The sequence below is a fragment of the Sparus aurata genome, chromosome 18 (genome assembly GCF_900880675.1).
Source record: "Sparus aurata chromosome 18, fSpaAur1.1, whole genome shotgun sequence".
NCBI classification, from domain to species: domain Eukaryota; kingdom Metazoa; phylum Chordata; class Actinopteri; order Spariformes; family Sparidae; genus Sparus; species Sparus aurata.
Window position 1 is genome coordinate 20,201,646 of NC_044204.1, and position 20,477 is coordinate 20,222,122.

The 20,477-nt window shown below is 40.2% G+C and overlaps 1 protein-coding gene across 1 annotated transcript; it reads left to right on the forward strand.

The window, feature by feature from the left end:
• Positions 1–205: 205 nt before the first annotated feature.
• Positions 206–10,307, forward strand: mchr2b (melanin concentrating hormone receptor 2b). Its single transcript, XM_030395459.1, has 2 exons — positions 206–942; positions 3,809–10,307. The coding sequence occupies exons 1-2, from the start codon at positions 539–541 to the stop codon at positions 4,446–4,448; spliced, it is 1,044 nt and encodes a 347-aa protein (XP_030251319.1). The 5' UTR covers positions 206–538; the 3' UTR covers positions 4,449–10,307.
• The last annotated feature ends 10,170 nt before the right edge of the window (positions 10,308–20,477 follow it).

Here is a 20,477-nt window from a genome sequence, read left to right on the forward strand (position 1 = left end):
GTTTTTTATCTCCCCACAGAATGATCATCACTTTACACACCACTCAGCACACAATTGCACAGTAAACATGCTGCATTCTGATCACCCTCCTCCTTAATTTCAATGTGTGATCACAATGTAATGCAAGCCAAGATTCTTGGATCTTCGAGCATGTTTTAGTTGCTGTTGTTTTCATTTGCTTTATCTTATTACCCGACAGAGCGAATGATCTTTGAAGGGAGGGAACTAGTGTCCCCTGTGGCGCACACTGTGTTTGGCACAGCGGATGCGCGCAGCAAATGGTCAGATCATAGTTTGCTTTCAGAGATAAACATGCTCCAGGGACCACTTTTCCTTATGCCGTAAGACTTGATTAGATTCTGATTACTCCTGTTTTGAATCCTTGTCCGGGGAAGCCATAAGCACAGGAGGACACGCGCTCTTAGAGAGTGCGCGAGTTTGCTGCGCAAGTTTGGAGAGCAGACGCCGGCTGGCGAGCGCCCGGTGTGCGCGTTAAATCCCAAACAACACTGGGTCGATCACCGAAGAGGCTCTGAAGATGAACGACACGGACATATTCTGCATAAACAACCAAACCCAGAACTCGACTGACCCGTCATGTCTGAACCCAGCCCCGTCTCCTTACAGCCACATCGACATCACCACTTTCATGCACATTTTCCCATCAATCTATGGCATCCTGTGCTCGGTCGGAGTCATAGCCAACGGACTGGTCATCTACGCGGTGAAAGCATGCAAGAAGAAAATGGTTTCGGACATCTACGTGTTGAACTTGGCGATTGCCGACATGCTGTTCCTGCTTGTGATGCCCTTCAACATTCACCAGCTGGTCAGAGACAGACAGTGGGTGTTCGGAAACTTTATGTGCAAAGCGGTGGTGGTGGTGGACGTCAGCAACCAGTTCACCACGGTGGGGATTGTTACTGTGTTGTGCATTGATCGGTAAGTTGGAAATCCAGACATATCACAGATTTGATGCCTTGAACTGTTGTCGATGTTGTTTTTTGTGTGCGAAACAAAGTAAGTGATACTCTTTAAAGGACCAAAACAAATAATTCTGCTAATACTACTGTTAATACTAGTAATGATCAGAATAAGAATAATAAGAATGAGATTGAAGGTATTAATTTTACAGGTGCCCTCCGCAATAAACACTGCATCTAAGACTGCACCTTGGACAGATGATTGGGGTAATCATCTGTCCAACATGAAGACACAATGTTCCCTGCACAAGTGATGCATGGTGTCGTGTTTACGCTCTGAACACACTGAGGACATTTAAATCAGTCCTTATGTTCAAGTGATAGACCATAAACATCGCAATCTGAGGGTAATCACTGGGGGCAGAAGTTGTTCTCAGAGCCATAATGTCACACACCTTCATCATAATAAACCTAATGCCTTTCTGTAGGGCCATTAGAGCAGCTAACTGTGATCTGATGAGCAGCACCACCTGTGCTGGAGGGTCTCCTTCATGGGCTCCAGAGCGTTTACTCGTCAGCTTCCTGCCTTTGTTTGTGTTTTTTTGTTGTTTGTGTTTGGGGCATATCACATTGACATCACATCACAGGCTATTCAGACTACAATTCAGATACCACATGCAGATTATTTTAATCGATTTCGAAAGTTACACTATTCGCCGCCACAAATGTGAGAAAGAAGATCAAACGGCTCTTTGAATCTGAACCTTCAGAACAAGCAATTACAGGCTGAGTGTTCACATTTATCAAACAAACAAGAGACACAATTGAATGTTTGAAGCTCGATTCAATTAAAGTTGAGATTAGAGTTTTTGTTTCCTGCACAACCTTGTCCGATATAATCAAAAGTACAAGTCTGTGTAGTTGTCTGTCTGAGTTTAACAGTGCAGTGGGTCACAATGAGAAGAAGTTCACTTCTAATATCAACATTACCAAGTTATATCTGTTCAAAACACGTCTGTACATATGTTGCCTGTCCCTGCTTTTAAAGTCAGCATTGCAGTAAAGTGATTAACAGACTTGTTCTACTTGCTCTAAAATTAGCCTTTACCCACATAGTCGTTAAATCCACATTATTGATGATTATTTATCAGAAAATCTCATTGTTAAAGGAATCGTAGTCATTGCTACAATATTGTTGCAATATCAATGTTGACGTAGTTGGCCAAAAATATTGCGATACTTGGATTTTGTCGCCTAGTCTGAGCATTTATGATTCATTAAACCTTTGAAGACATTTCAGAATATGTAGACATATATATATATATATATATATATGTCTACATATTCTGAAATATGAAAAAATATGAAAACATTTATATATATATATATATATATATATTATGAATCGTGATATGGCCTAAAAATATTGTAATGTTATTTTAAGGCCAAATGGCCCAACCTGATGTCCAGTTCATCACAACTCAAATCTGTATCTATCTTTCCTTTTTAGCTTTCGGACAAAAACTGGTGTTATGATTTTGTCTGCATTCCTCTGGTTGTGCCAACAAAGATGGGGCTGTTTTAATCAGCACAGGATCAAGTTATTTTCGTATGCTCTAATTTTTATACAATATCCTGTTTCAAAAATACAGTAGAGTTAAAGGGGGGTTACGTTGCAAGTTCTAGGAAAAAACATACATTAATCATTTTTTTATTGGCCGTATATGAGCGGATTGTAACGTGACGTGAGAAATGAGACCTTCCCCGTCTCTCTCAGTTGTCTAATAGAGCCTGTGGACGATTCGTCGAAGTTGTTTGATTCTGCTGGACTGTGGATGTCTTCGTGAAGGACGCGGGATTGCAACAACAGCTAACATCCATTTAAAAAAGGAGTCTGCTTACATAAACTTATGACCAGCTTCCAGCACAACTCAGAATTCCCACAGAGCCCCCTTAGATCTGATTATGGAACATTTCCAGAAGAACAACTTTATATTGATTAAGTGAAGGGTCACAAGAAATATTCAAACTTTAGAAAGAGATACTTGGGTGCTTTCAAAAGAAACCTCGTATGACTTGAATCAATTCACTCTAACAAGGTTTTTACTTACTCTATGGATAAATCAAGTTACAATTTAATGGTTCGTAGAATGTATGTCCTTTAACTGAATTAACTGGTTCTTCGACTATATAAACATAAATAGATGTAGCCACATCTACGACGACAGAGCATAAAACATTAAGTGACAGTCCCAACTGTAAGGTTTTGATCATATCTAATCACAGTAGGCCATAGACTATATTGGGTATTGATCTGAACTTATTGATTTAATCATCACACTACAAGTATATATATTTAACTTAAGCAGAGGAATCCAGCTTCAAAATGCTACTGATTTATGGCAGGAGATAATTTCAATTTAAAAGGCTGTTCTGGAGAAAGTTGCAGCCATCGTAATAGTTGACACGCCTAGACAGCAACTGGAAATATTTAATTTGCTCCACTTAAGTGACACTTTGTGTGAGTGATCACAAAGTGGTCATTTATTCCTCAAAAATGTCCCAAAGATGGAGGTCAATTTTTATTTCTCAAATTTAAAAACGATCGAAATGCAGACAAATGGAAAATGTTTTCATTTTCTACCAGTCAAACTTTATTAATTTGTCACCATTTTTAGCACTTTACTGAACATGTAATATATTGAGTGTATCTCTGACATGTCATTTGGTTTAATCATTTCCCCCTTGCCTGATTTGATTCTCCGACCTTGTCAAGGGAAAAAATAACCTCTTAATGCAAAACCAATGCTCTTTATTTTAAGCAAAGTTTTCATTTGTGCCTCAGAGTGCAGTCCAGCTCTAAAAAAGTGGCTTCTTCCTCCTAGGTACATAGCTATTGTCCACCCAACCTCAGAGAAGAGGACCATCCAGTGGACCATCATCATCAACATGCTGGTGTGGCTGGGCAGCTTCCTCCTCACTGTCCCGGTCATGCTGTACGCCAAGGTCGTACGCAGGCAGCATTTGGAGGTGTGCATGATGTATCTGGACGGGCCTGAGGACATGTACTGGTACACTCTCTACCAGTCCATCCTGGGCTTCATCATCCCTCTCATCATCATAAGCACCTTCTACTCGCTTACCCTCTACCACGTCTTCAGCTCCATCCGTCGCGTCAAGCGCAAGCAGTCCGTTTGGGCCAAACGAGCCACCAAGATGGTCCTGATGGTCATCGCCCTCTTCTTGGTATGCTGGTCACCCTACCACGTCATCCAGGTGATCAACCTGACCAACAACACCCCCACCCTTGCCTTTGTCTACGCCTACAACATCAGCATCTGCCTCAGCTACTCCCACAGCTGCATCAACCCGCTCATGTTGCTCATCTTCGCCCAGAATTACCGCGAGCGTCTTTGCTCCAGGAACGCGCTGCACAGCTCCCAGCACTCATCCAAGATCACCGTGGTCAAAACGGATGGTTCCAGTACCACCAATGATCCCAACTACCGCTGTACTGTCATCTAATAAGACAGATGTGGTTTTGTATATACACATGTAAAAATGATGCTGCTGGCCAAAGACGTAGCTCAATGTGACTGTGAGGTAGCGCTCTCCAGCTTTTCTCCAAAAAATAAGTTGGATATTGATGTCATACAAAACACTGGGTTTTGAGCGGCACCATTAACCGTGACTGAAAAATATGTAAAAATACTGGTGATGTCAAAGGTTTCAACATATATGGCGCAATACTCACTCACTTACAATCACATACTTTATAATCACCTCCTCCACCTCCCACTGTCGATGAAGACAATGTCTCTGTCCACATGCAAACTCTCTGCCATGCCAGACACCCTGCTCCCCCCAATATCTGATTTTTTGATGCATGACAGACTTGTTTCACAGAACTACCTTTGTCCTAGACCTACACTCGTTACGAAAATGACGATAATGTGTTTATCCACTCTGTCTCCCCATCCCTTGTTATTTGTTATTATTTTTGGTAGGTTATTTTTTATCATTATTATTCTTTTCAGCGATGAGATGACAAACAATTGACATGCAGGTTTATTGCTGACTCTAAATGACCTGTCGGTGTAAATTGGAGAGCGAATGGTCGATTGTCTTGTCTTGGCCCTGTGGTGAACTGGAAACCTGTCCAGGGTCTAACACGCCTTTCACTCACTGTCGGCTGCCCATGACCCCTTAAAGGTTGGCAGTGACAGATATGTATATAAAATGTTATGGATAATTTATATTTTTCTTTGTCTTAGCCAATGTAAGTATGTCATGAAGGTTTTGACACAGGATATATGCTGTAAATGATAATGTAGCTGAAACATTAGCACACGTTTGTTATAAATGTCTTATTTCAATAGAGATACTGGTTAAATACTGTTATATGCAACCCAGTCTGCTCAGTTTGGGTACAAATAACACAACTTCACACTTTCAAATTGTGTGCATTACAAAGGCTTGAGTCCAGTGTTGTCAGCAGGTCATATGTTAATCCTTCCAATTAACTTCTTTGTCCTCAGCGAGGTGACATTTGTCATCATGTTAACAAAAATAAACAAAAAGTCACAGTTCGGCTACAACTTGCTTGGCTAGGTAAGAGATTATGTTAACTTAAATATGTTACGTATGTTAAGTTATGAATTGAAGTTAAAACAAGACCCATCAATCGACCCCAACCCAACACTTTTTATGTATGTCATTTGGACCTGTTGGTTTTTAAACAAGATTTTGTGGGAGGGATCACCTGCATGCAAACCTGGACTTATGTCTTATTATTTGTAAACGGATTGAGGCGACTGCAACTGGGTTGTATTTAGCTATTTCTAGCCTTGGCAGAAAAACACATTTCTGTTTGTTTAAGACTAATCTCTGCAAAAAGGAGCATAAATCACCACCGACTAATCTACACTCAGTGTTTCAACAAAATAAAGAAAATCAGGAATCTTGCAGACTGTCAGGCCTGTGGGGAGGCAGCTGATCCCAGTGGATGGATTACAGTCTTATGGATTTGTTTATTTATCCAACTCCTTAAGCCTCCCGAGCTACAGTTGGAAGCTTTTCAGTTGAAGCTGCACACCTCGCACATCTCTTATCAGGTAGGGGTCATCTTAAAGAAAGACACCTACAGACTGACAGACTGAGATTTAGTGTTGTTGATACTAAACAGTATATTAATATTATGTATTGATTTAGATACAGTGTTGGTTGTCTGAGTTTGCAGAATACTGTGGTGGTGTTTTCCTCCTAATTTAAAATATCCTTCAGATTGTGACTGGTGTTTTTTTAATTAATTTTCAGTGCAAGCTCAATCTGTATTCACTCAAACTTCTCAAGAGCTGTATTTAAGTCTGGGCTTTGAAGTGTATCATTTTTGACAAGGAGCTTTTTTCTTAATGCAGTGAGAGATAAAGTGATATTACGGAGACAACAAAGACAGCGCGAAGGACAGCTAATGCAGCTAATGCACAGCATCATGTCATTTGCCTAATTGTACATTTACATAATGAATAGAGAGATGCAATGTACAGGAATATAATATTTGCATTATCTTTTGACATCAGTGTCATTAAGGATTTATACAATGACACTGGAGTATTAAATGTGATGTATTGTGTGCCAAGTACACAAAACACTTTGTGCAGAGGTGCATCACACTGTCATATATGGTGTGCTTTGTGCAAATTTTGTAGGCATTGTTTTACTCTGGTGAATGCTGGGCTAAGTGGGCAACTCGGCACCGGGGTCACAGTCTCACTCTGTGAAAATTCATTAATTGTACTTTTATACCAATGTTTTCCTTTGTAATCTTCACCAGTAATGCTTTATCATGGATTCAGGTTTTCTTGCAAGACTTGGCCTAACCCGCCTCGCTTGCATGTGTCGTTTTCATACAATGAAAGCCTTGATACCTTTGTGGTCCTGGTACTCTGTGCTTAATACAGCCGACAAGTTTTTCCCACGAGAGAAGGTTTGAAAAGCGACATAGTTCAACAGATTTTTTCATGGCCTTGCAGGACAATCAGAGGGAGGGAGAGGATTTTTTAAAGCACACCACAAATGACACAAGAACTCGCTATTTAGCATGCTACTTCGTAACTGTTTGTTCAATGGTTGTCTGGTGTTAATGGGTTGTGTTGGTCTCTTTTCTTGCGGTTGGTTTGTAAATCACACAGCCAGTGGTGGAGCTGATACAACGGATTGTGAGCTATCGTTTCTTCAGTAAACAACCCAACCTATTCGGCTGTGAAAAGTAGGCTGAAGAGGTTGGTTTGTTTACTGGAGAAACAGCAGCTCATTAACTGCTGTGGCAGATGCCATACCAGGTAAATGCCTACTCCTCTCAAACCAGATAAACCAAGATAACCCCTGATAACATCAGTCTGACATAACCTGGGTGATTTTCTCTTGACTCCAAAGCTCCTTTTGAGGCACAGAAGACTTATATATAATATATAAGTCTATATATACACAACTGTATACACTCTGCATACTACTAGATAAAGCTGTGCAATCACAAGCTCATATGTGGACAGGGGTTGAACTCACTTTTAAGTGTTTGATATTGTTGAGTTGTTGTCACTCTCTTTTGATGTTGAAGTGATGATTAATGTATTCACTGGCCAATGAAATCCTTTAAAGGTGATGTGATTGTTGTAGTCTATGATCAAGTCACACACCATAACTTATAATTATAAATGTATGATTTATTATTGAATGTTTAAATGAATGTTTGTAAAGATTCAGGCAGATATAGGGTGGTTTTCTTGTATACTTACAGTTGTTTCCCAAATGTCTTCAATGGAGAAACTGCAGCCTGTACTTTGATCGTTAGTGATTTAAGTTTTGTCACACAAACAGTTGTCCAGAGACCTTTTTCATTTTTATATAATTCACCAGTGTCCCTATTTCTATTTTTAACTACAATAAAAAATAAGTGAATGAGATTCAGGCATTTAATCATTGATTGGTGCAGTGGTAATATTCATGATTTATCTTTGATTGCCCTCACCCGCTTCAAACAAAAACACTTGACTTTGCTCTTTACAGTGTTTTTCATAAGCTCTTAAGTTATTTATGACTGTAGCAGACTGCTGGGGGATGCCAAGTGAAGCAGTCGAACGTACTGCATGAAAATAAGGGGGATGTCATTTATGGTGTTGTGGCAGTCCTATGCCTGAGGTTTGACTGATGTTGCAGTCGTATCGTGACTACTGTGATCAATTAGAAGGGAAGGTCAGTGGGTTGACGGCAGAAACCACTTCACAAGGACCAACAACAAACAACAAACAATCCTTTGCTTAAATGTCCCTGGAAGAGTCTCTTGTTCGATTCTGCAAATTCAGACTGCAGAGGATTTTTATAATTGTATTAAATCTCCTCTGAACTATCAGTCTGTAGCCACAGCAGTTTTTATGAATGAATTTTTTTCTACCAATCATGAGGCATAAACGCTTTGGTAATTATGGATCCACCATGTAATTTGATTTGGAAAGTTATGGACACAGTTGAAAGAAATTATCATGGTAGCCCAGGCTGTATCTAAGTTTTTTTTTCTTTTTTCTTTTTACTATTTAAAGTGATTTTCATTGAATTTGACTCAGCAAATATGTGAAGCTAATGTTCAACCCTCACCATGCACATATAAATATCTGTGAGTAAGCTTTATTGTGGCGTAATGATCCTTTCAGTATCCTTTCCATTTTGACTGTTGTGAAGTCAAGAATCAGACTAAGGAGGAGTGACGTGAAGAAATATCAGCCCCATGTGTGTCCAGTAAACATGTTGCTGTGTAGCCTAGTTTGGCATAGCATGGACTGGAAAAAGACAGAAATAGTTATCTTGGTTCTGACATCTAAAATGTTCTATGGCTGGGTATAAGTTCCCGTAATTTGTGTGTGATACACTGCAGTGGTTAATATAAGGGAAGAGAAACAAGACATGATTCTGGACGATTAGCGAAGGAGAAGTAGCTGTTGCTGTTACAAAGGGAATAAATCTGGGCTCGGTTGAGCTAGTTAACACACATGTACGCTATAATATGCCTACTTGCATCTCTAAACTTCACTAAATCACAGTGTATCGTTTGTTTAATACATAGACCCTATTCACATGGTGGCCATTTTCCTCCACCAGCACACTCAGGGTGGGAAACTTGAATGCTGGGATAACATAATGCTGCCATTTCCCAAGTTGCAATTCGTGTAAATGTATGTAATCTGACAAATTGTTATCATTTTACAGCTTACCGATGTATCAGCAACTGAAAAGATGGTGGATAATGAAAATCTGGAGGGTAAAACAACATATTTGATAACTCGTTAGCTGGTGTTAGCATTCAACAACTTCCTAGCTAACACTACCGTTGATTTCATCCCTTGTGTTTCACTACCTGGTTTAGACAAACGTCCCCAGGCTGTGTGTGGATATTTCAGAATAAATGTATGCTCTTTCCTTATCGTAACACATGAAATAGTAACGTTAGCTGGAATGTGGTTGAATACTAACATTAGCTTTTGACTAATGGAAGCTAATCTGTTTACAAATCTGTCTGTTGTTTTATCCTGACATAGGGTCCGATGTTTCTCCAGATTAACCATTGTTTTAACAGCTGCTTATCAATCAGGAAGCATTGAAATGATAACAATTAGTCTGATTGTCTAAATTTCTATATGATTCTGCACCCTAGAACACAGCAGTACGACATTTGAGCTTCAGGAAAAGGCAAGGCAAATGGCCGCCATGTCAATATGGTCTGTGGTCTTGTCATCACCGTTGCCTAACAGGAGGGCTAGTTGCTCAACCACTCATAGTTTTCAAAAACTTTCCTTCTTTATGAGAAGCTAGGCTGTTCAATCATGAGAGCATTTTGAATCTTATCTAACTCTGCAGCAAGACAGTGAATAATTAGATTTTCTAAAAATGTCAAATGTCTTTAATTAAATTTTGCCAGAACATAATTTCTAATAAATGACAATTTGAGTAATAGAATTAAAGTTAATGGTCAAATCTGAGACTATTTTTTGCTGTTGTTAAACTTATTTGAATCTCCACTTTAAGCTGAACGGTTGATCATTGAGTCTCATTCCCGGGTCTTCAAATACTGACAACCTTCAGCTCCAAATAGGAAAAGAAACATAGCTGATAAAGAGGAAAGGTCCATTCACTCTATAATAATATTCCTGAGGAAAATGTACAGTTTTATTTAGCATGAAAACTACTTTTGTTCCAAGATTAAGGTCATCTTTTGTGTATAGGAATGTGTCTTTATTAACCTTTATAAACAAGCTTTCACTGCTCTGTTCAAAATGATATCTTATAACTTGTATGTTGACAGTTCATTATTAAAGGTTAAACACGTCGTCTTTCCCTCCTCTTCACATTCACTGGTACAAGCAGCACCTGTTCTCCACCAGAAACACATTCCAGTCCTGATTCAATAAAAGGCCAGACAGCAGTCCTTTTATAATCGGGGTAAAACACATAAATCACATGCTTTTTCTCCTCATCTCCTCTTTGTACTGACTTCTCTTTCCTATCTCAGTGAAGCAGATCCCTGTGAGTCCCACCGGAGACAACATAAATCAAATTATAGATTCTTTACACTGGCATCTCAGTCGTGGAGAAAAGAAGTGAAACTTCTACTTTTTCTCTCTCTCTGCATTACAGGGAGAGCTATCATCATGAGATTATAAAAGATGCACATCTGACAAATTCTCCGCTCTGCTGCTAAAACATTAAAGAGGATCACTGCATATAGAGTAAGTGGGCTGGTTTTACAGTGCTTCTCAGGTGCTCAGGTAGAGAGTTATGGCTGCTGAACCAACGCTGACTGTAAAAACTTCACTTGCTAACACTAAAATGCTGCCGTAGCACAGTGCTGTCACCATGACAGTGATATTACACTTGAAAATATTGCCCTGTGGAAGCAGAAGTAGGGTGGCCTCTACTAAATTCCAGAGAGCTGCTCATCCACGGTCCTCACCCTCAACTCTATGCGAGTACCAAACCCTCTCCACCTCACAGCGCTGCCATTACAATGTTGCTGAACTGTGTTGACGCTATAATAACCATTTGTTAACAGACTTAATTAAAAGATAACGCTTGTTATTTTCTGCAATTTTATTGCAGTCAACAAATCTCACGAAAAGACCAAAACCCAACAATGAATTGATCTTACTGACGAGCGTCATCTGGGAAGCCAAAACCCGTTAAAGCTCATGTCTTTATGCTCCACAAAAATCTATTAAAAACACAAAAAACAAGCCACAACAACACATAGTCTACTTGGAGACATTCCCACATGCACCATCCTGCTGCTCTAAATATTCACCACGGCAACGAATTTGCGTTAATCTGCAGGTGCCTCATTACTGCACGACTCTCTCTTGTTTGAGTTATATTTGCTGAACACGACTGTGCCAAGCTTTTATAGGGAACATCTGAAGCTATATATTTGTGAACAAGGCTGTAGCTACCAGTGAGGACACCGAGGTCATGTACTCAGTATTTTTGACATATGGCTTAAAATGACTTAGAAATGTCGAGTGTGTCTGAACAAAAAAGGTGAGCGTCAGCTCCCTAGCAGAGCCGAAAGTGTAACTCTCAATTTATTGCAAAAAGAAATTGTACACAGCATTTTATTTACGAACCCATCGAAGGTTTAGTAAGTAACTTAACAATAATGAGCAATATAAGTATAATAAAGTTATCTTATTTACAAAAAATATATATAAATTAGACACTTTTTCTTCAAATTTTACTAAATAAAGCACAAAAACACATCAATCCAAAACATTTCTGAAGTTTTTCTTAACACAACTTGTTTGACCTATATAAATATTTCAGTTAGTTTTCGATAGTTTCATCTGCAATAGAAGTGCAGTATTTCCCTGGGGTCCACATTGGTATTTCTGCTCATTGTGATGTTATTTCTGCATTTGCATTATCTTCAAATGCTCCTTTATCGTTTATACACCTTTATCAAACCCACAAAATACAACACTCAAGTCTCAAGTCTCATGGCTCTACAATCTCTCTCTGACAATAGCTCTGTGGCTTGTATGTATCTTTTCAAAAGTTTCATACAACCCCATTGAATCTGTGGAGTATATTTTAACTTAAAGATGTTTAAATCAAATTTTACTCAGTCCCACTGAACCCACCTACTGTAGCTGGGCTGAGATGTATGACCTCAGTTATTTCTAAAATCCTGGCTATGGTCCTGTTTGTGACCCATTATTTAGGTGTAGGTAAATCAGAAGGTACTGAGTGATGGACAAATACAAAGTTGATTTTAACATTTTTCAATCAGAAGACAATCTCACAGCTTCATCTTCTGAGCAAACAACACTTGTTCATATCACTATTGCTACCTCCACTGACACATTGGACGCGTGCTTTTCCCTATTGGCTCTGACCTCCACAAGCGGCAACATTACCTCCCCCACCGAAGGGGCTGCTGGTCAAAAGTCAACAATTTCTGCAAGATGCAACAGATGACTGCCCCGGTGTGACTTGGTGCTGATCTTCAACAACTGTTTCCACTTAAGTAAATTAAACACAAGGGCACTCGGAGGCCTTAAGAGCGTGGACTTAATACTCTTAAGAACGGCACACAGCAAAATGTAATGAACCATCACACTAATAACACATGGAGGCATGCTGCAGCTGGAGTGCTTCTGAAGACAGGACCACTGATAAAATCATTGCTGGTATTGTCAAGACCAGAGTGGTGAAAAAAACAAGAAACCAGATTATTAAACCAAATGAGGTTACAAAATGCACTTACAGTCCTCAAAGTCTGATTATGTCATGTTGTGACAACGCATCTTAAAATCCTCCTTATATATTAAATGTCATCCAACTGTTTTTGCAATTTACTTTCCCATTTTTTTTTCGAAAACAGGGAAATTAGGAAATGTACACAGCTTGTCCTTCAGTTGGCAAACAACAAAATTGTGCATTGCAGCAGCCACCTGTGGGGGTCAAATCAATAGACAATTTCGACAAACAAGTCTAGACACTTTCAACGTGTTTCTCAGCAGGGTTAAATGTGCGTTTTGTCAGCTCCAGCTCTCTGTGATCGCATTTTTGTCGTGGTTCCCTTTGACACGTCCTTATGTTTTTGTTGTTACTCGACTGCAGATCTCTACAATAGGGAACAAGAATGATACCTGAGTGGCTGCATTGAAATCCTTAGGAAAATCACTGCTTTATACTCATGTAGTTGCGCCGACAAAGACACAGAATGTGAATGCTTCTATTTTGCGATCAGCTATAGGGGAATACAAAAATGAAAGACCACAAAGAGATCTGGAGGCTCCTTCAAGTTGCCTCGGGACGAAAGTAACACATTTGTGTGTGAGTCTGACTGTCATACATCTGTGTTTTTTTTAAAAGAGCTCTGTTTTTCTTGCGCTGACGACAATTAGAGACCGCATAATGTCAAATTAAGTTCTCAAAAAGATTGGTTTTCAAGCATGTAAAGCAGCGGTTTGGTGCAGATAAAAGGTTTAACAGGATACTAAAAGATGCCTCCAGTGTATGCATAAAAAAAAAGTCAGGTCAAATGTATTGTTATAGCCTAATATAACAAATCCGACTTTACATGAAGTGAACCAATTATCAGCCCTCAATCTTTCATAAATCTGCATCACCTTCACAGCTCGCACTCTCACATTTTTTTCTCCCAGCTTCTAAGAATTTGCACATTCCATCTCTCTTTAAGAGCATCCCAGAGACTGTCTTGTGATGTTTGAATGTTTTTCCTCCTCAAATGCTCCCAAAGATGTTCGTTGGGGTTGTGGTCTTGTGACTGCTGACGGGAAGCGGGTGAGCACTTGTTGATACTCTTCAGGCTTTAAATAGGGCCTGGAGAACACTATGACGCTTGATTAGGCTTTTGTCAAGCTGGAGAAGAAAATCCCTCCGCAACACTTTTTTGAAGTCAGGACTGGACTGCATACCACTCTCTGGTTGGGCGTGGAGATGATACTCCACTATGCTAAACATCCTTCTCCCACTGTAGGTCATAAAGGCTGTTGCAATAGTCATGAACCAAGATTTTGGTCCAGCTGTTCTGTTTTGTTTGGTTTTACAAAATGCTGCACTTCCATTAAATCCATCTTCTGACTGCACTAAAAGGAGCAGGGAGTTCTTTGGTCAGCTGCTTTGCAACACTCTGTTTCTTGGATGCAGATGCCGTTCCGCAGCTCGTAAAGGTTTGTAAAAGTCACTCGAGAGTGCAACGTTAAGCCCTCTTAAAAATGTAGAATGTGGCGCTGAGATGATTTTTGGCACTCAGGAGAACAACTTGGCTCCAGTGTAATTTGCAAACTTATAGTCTTCAATTTTCTTCCTCGCTTTTCCTGTTCATCTCCCTCCTGGTTTCATTCTGTTCTCCTCTCTGCATCAATTAGATTAGATTAGATAATTTAATTAATCCTCAAAGTCCCAGCAGACGACATGGGAGACGTACAGTGACACACAAAAGAGCACATATTCTGAAAGGTGGGTGGAGAACACGGCTGTGAAAGCTCATAATAGAAGCGAAAAACGAAATCAGTCAATAATAATCGTGACCACAGTGACTGGTAAAATAAAATACACGTCAATCCGTCACTCAGGCAGAGCAACACGGTAGCAGAAAAGGCCAGAAAGTTTACAGGCTTGCTGTCGATGGCGGTAACTTCCTCCTAAGACCTGACATGAAAATATTTACAGCAGGTGCAAACACTATGTGTGACCATCAAAGTGATAAAACCCTTTTTCACGGGGCCCTGAATTCAAAATACCCTTAAAGAAATGTGTGAACAATGTAGTTAAAAGGACGTTTATTTCGGGATTTACAAGAGCAAAACTGACAAAGCTGCTGGAATGTGTTTAATTGTGCATCGATGATCCGCACTGGAAGTGATTTGTGCGTTGAAGTCGACTCACAAACTTGAAAGCAAACAGCCATGGCCTCCATTCATGTAGGCATAATGAACGGCTTTGTACTTGATTATTACCCTCCTTCAGGCCTCGTCCCAAAATGAATCTGCAGTTAACGCCTGCCTATGCGATCGTCATGGACTCTAAAACAATCAAAGAAGTACAGGAGAATCTTCTGTCATTCCCGCATGACTTCTGGATCGATAAAGTGCGCTGTGGTCTCATGAAGGCTCCTAGGACGTTCATACTTGGCTGTCCTCCCTTCTCTGTTTTCTTACACAGCACACAGTGAAGGAGTCAGACAAAGTCAACAGCGAGCTGCTCAGCACTGGTTCCAGGGAGAGGTCAAATAAACAAGGTTATTAGAGACATTATGGTCCAACATGGTGGTATTGTGTTTGTGTCTATAGGAGGCTGCATCTGAACTACATTAATCTCTTTAGGGAAATGTTTTTCTCTGTGACCCTGAGTGCAACATGGATTCCTGTGCATGGTGATTTAGTGCATGTGTGTATTCAAACTGAATGTATTTACACAGCTCTGGTCTCGTGCTGCTCCTCCCCTTAATGAAACAAAAGATGATCAATATGAGTGTTTAGCGGTACTGAGTGAAGTTAAAGAGAGGTGAGCAGACACCGAAGCAGATAATAACGGTCTGTTGTTCTGCTTACAAATTGAGTTATCTGAGTGGCAAAAATGAAATTCACAAAAGGAATTCAGATGGGCATCTGGACCGGAGATGGAATCGAAGCTGCTGTTCTTGTAATCCTGACCCAGGACTGGAATATTACTTATTGTAAATCCTGCATAGTTATCTGTCTTGATCGGCTCATATACTTCTTATGTTTCTCATTGTGAGACAATTGCAGGTCTTGAAAGTAGTGAATTAATCAGGGTTTGTAAATGCAGCCTGACGAAGGTTGTCAATTATACAAGAATGATTATGCTAAATGAGAACGTTGTACTAATTTGGTAAATAATGGGTGATATTCTTAGTGAGCTATAAGTGTCTGCCAATGGGCCTCAAATACTGACACTTGTAGATGAGAAGCGCTGGAATTTCTTTGGCGTTTTAAGTCAGATCTCCTGGTCTACATCATCTGATGGATTTTGCTCAGTTGTCACTGGGATGGATCTGTTGTCATCACCTGACCTGAGCTGCTTAACCAGTTCCTCAGCACACTACAACAACTTTATCAGGTTTCTATTAACTTGACTTTCTTTCTTTATTTCTTTCTTTCATTCTTTCTTTCTTCTGTTTTCTTTTTCTTTACCAATCTGAAGTGATTCTCTTCTGAGCATCCAGCTAAAACCTTGTAAGTCGACCTTAAAACGACTACTTATTATTCTTATTTTAACTTCAGTTTTATCAATAAAAATATTATCACCGTTCAATTGAATCTGTTTCCCGATGGATTACATGAAACCTGGGTGTATGATTGGTCCATCATCATATCCCAGTTACTTTGAAATGATCCTCGTGAGGACATATGGGCTTTAAACTTAATCTCATCTTTAAAAAATCCACTTTAAAAGAAAAAAAATACATTGCTGTATGAAGTTCTGGTTTACTGTCTTTCTGATAAGTTTTGATGGCTTTAGCTTGTGTTTTATTCTACTCTGGTTTTATTTTTAATCACAGTAACTGTGTTTGGAAAGATGCTAGATAAATAAATGTTTTTCTTATTATTGCTATTATCTTCCATAGCCGCAAACAGATACTTTACCTCAGCACTATGACAAACAGTAACTTTGCTTAAAACTTTTTCTACCGCCCCAAAACTTACCTCAAAGGTCCTGACCATGAAAATTCTTAGAAGGTAAAAAAAAAAAAAAATCAAATGTGTCCCCATCGATTGCACGTACGAACGTGAGAATGGACTCACTTACATTTAAACCTTCCCGTTCAAATCTTTCTGTGTTATCCATCTATCTATCCACCGACTAACGTCATCCACAAACAAAAATAGACAGCTGACTAATACATCACACATCTACCTCCATAGAACCACACTGGCACATTACTGAAAATGATTTGTCTCATATCCCGAAGGTGCTGGAAGGATCCTCCTCAATTTGTCATCCCGCATCAAAGGCTCTACCAGAATATCTGCCCCTGCTTCAAACGCATTAGCTAACATGCACTTATTGACGCCACCAAATCTAGTTACGTTCTCTGATTAAGTGATTCTCAATCTCGGTGAGCCGTGCCGGGCCTTCCAGTCATCGAGCAGCCCTGTGTGGGATGGTAATGTGGGGTGAAATAACTGAGATTGAATATTGATCAGGTGTCTGTGTACAGCCCTGAAGCACCTCAATATAATCACTTCCACACTTGTTCTGTCTCCTTCTGCGAGTGCCGCTGATGGAGTGATGACAGAGGATGCAACCACCCTGCGTGAGGTGCGATTCGTCATAAGTCAATAGATAGAAACACACACACACGCACGCACAGAAATATGTTATGAGAGTGAGATTAGGTTGCATTCAAGTGCTGATCGAGATGCATCATAACTTCATTATTCTGACCATTTATTTTAAGGAAGGTGTGAGGTGCAGATTAAATCGTATTGGGAAATGCTTGAGTGTACTGAAATTGAAATGAGTTAGACCCAGTTCCATCCAATGAATCCAGCCTTTTTTTTTTTTTTATTGCAGCACAAGTTTAATTGAACTGTGTCAGCAGTGTGAAGAAAAAAAAAAAAGTGGTGCTCGGGCTGAAAAAGAGAGTGTCTGAGAGGCATATTGATTAGTCGTTCCTGGAGGAAAGGATCATCCTCATCACACTTCCTTGCAACACCTCCCACAAGGCATCCATCTTAATGTGATATGACAACCCTCAGCCATATCAAAACTAAATCTGGACATCGATTGAGACATTCAATTTCAGCACTGCAAAACACCTTTTACGCTTTCCTACGCACAGCCAGACGCTGCAGCGTTTGTCTTGCTGAGAGTGACTCCCGCTGAGGCCTTACACACTGAGCGCCGGGAGCCTTTACTGCCAGTAAATACAAGTTTTCTTTTAGTTTCCTGCTGTTCTTTGTGTGCCATTTTATATCAGCTCTTTCTGGTCTGACCACCGCACAAAGTCAGATATAGCTTTGAAGCCACTCAACCTCTGTCTGTGCCAAGAGGTTTTAGCCACTGATTAGCATTTTCATCTCTAAACTTTATAATGTTGACTTTACACATCAAGTAAATCTGCATGAAAACCCCTCGAGTAGTCGCGGTTGCCAGAGCACATAGGGTTTGCATCGTGGATATGGTTTAAGCTATTGGCTCAGCGCTCAGGAGGCAATAAAAGGCCAAAAGACGAGAGGTTTGGCAGCAAAAACCTGTAGACCAGTTAAATAGGTGCGGACGCACAAATCTGCTCCGAGGTTTTAAAGAATAAATACGGCCGGCGGTAATGACACAGCCAAGGCTGGGGCGCTCATGTGGAGTACAGTTCATCATCGCGTACACAGATTGTTAACCACACATCATTCAAACATTCTTGGCAGGCTGGCGGTAGGTGTGCAGGTTCAGCTGGGTGGGGTGTGCGCTGCTGTGCATTTAGGCGTCTGTATGTGCCTGTATGTGACAGCGTGGTGACATCACTGCCTTGAATGATGAGTCAGACTTTAATTCTCTCTCTAAGTAGAGTAAGTTTTGGTGAGTTATCATTTCATCATTTACACACTTTACTACTCTCTACTTACTTTTTCGTCTCCTGGAGTAGCAGAGTGTTGGTGTACGTACGTGTTTGTGCAGCGCTACACGTGCTTCTTCATCCCCCTCTACCATCCTGACAACTACAAAGGTCCCTTTCAACAAGGTTGTCACCATGCTTGGGCATCCTTCCCACACACAACAGCAACAAAAAAAGAGTGAAAGAGAGACTCGTTTTATGTTGCTCTCAGCTACAGCAACTGTCAGTCCGTGACTTCACTAAAACCAAACTCAAAGGGAGTGTGATTTAATTTCCTTGTAGTAACATATATTAGGAGGGGGGGGGGGGTAAACAAATCTGCGGCACTAAAGAGGGTGAGGAAGAAGTCGGAGGTATTGAAGAACCTGTTTCTCGCTAACCTGATTAAGTAGGACTTGTTGGCAACTGCATACGTTATATAAGCTTGCCTCGATGATATACAGAGGAATGATGTGATTATGAGCATACGGCGGATTCCATATTTCATGCTAAATAAAGCTTAAACACTTCGGTACATGAAGTGTGCAAAGAACTCTCATTGCACATCACTTTTAGCCGTTTTCAGGGCGCCATTAGCTGATCCCTTCATGGTGGAGTTTGACATGATTAATTCCCCAGGAAAGGCGGCCATTAGTTCGTTAATTAACGAAATTCAAGGCCTTTTAAAAAGCTTTACTTCGACACTCCAATTCTTCAGTGTTTCCGAGGAGAAATAAGACGAGACTTTCTAGGAACTGAGAGGGAACATCTTAATCTGTGAGTTTAGGCCCTTCAGAGACCCGCAGTAGGAGGCCTGGATAAAAGGAGACAGTTTGTCTTTGTACAACTTCCTCAAGCTTTGAGATCATATGCAGACACGCAGATCTGCACACCGCACCTCACGAACAAGCACACACGTTTTGTTATTTTACTTTTATGGATCGCCCCAATCTGTATGTTTTTTCCTCTGGATAGCAATTATGACACCTTTGATACAGTATTAAACAAAGGCATTTTGTGTATGGGAGAGATTGCCGCAGGACAAAAAATTTAGTGGGTGACCTACGCTGATTGAATGAAAAAGACACAAAGACGGATCTGATAAAGAAACCATTAAATATTGATTGGGTCTGGCTGATACCCAACCTGCTTATTCAAGATGGTATCATCAGCTACTTTTTAAGGAATAATGTGACTTTTTTGCAAAATACACAGAATTAGATGAGAAGAGTTGTAAGTGAAAAGATTGTTTGTGAGAAGAAAAATGTTGATAGTTTTACAAGTATATTTACATTTAGATATAGGGCATCTAGCAGACGCATTTGTCCAAAGCGACTTACAGTAATTCATACATACATTCATATGCTGATGGTGGTGGCTGCCAAACAAGGTGCCCACCAGCACATCAGGAGCAGTTTGGGCTTCAGTATCTTGCCCAAGGACACTTTGACATGCAGACCAGGGGAATCTAACCAGCAACCTTCTGATAACGCTGGCTCTACCCCTGAGCCACAGCCGCAACTATTTGGCATAAAGCAAAGTATTGGGAAAAAAAATGTGACGTGCTCATGGCACTGTGAGAAATGTCACGGTGGAAAGTTTTCACAATTTCTCCGGAGGAGAACATGAATAGACAATATTTCCCAGCAATCCATCTGATAGTCGTTTGGATTATTCAGACGCGATCAATATGGTCGACTAACCAACAGACGTACAATGGAACTCCCGGGGCCATGCCGCTGATGTGAGTGAATTGTATTTGTTTTTGTTTAGCTGTGGTTTAACGGAAAGTTATGTGAAAACATACTGGAGCTATTTTGTGATCAGGCGCATTGACTTCCTGGAAAAGCAACCAGCAGACTCTCAGCAAGAAAGTGAGTCAGTGTATTTCCCACAACCAGTTTACTTTGTAATTAATGCAAGTGTAGTGA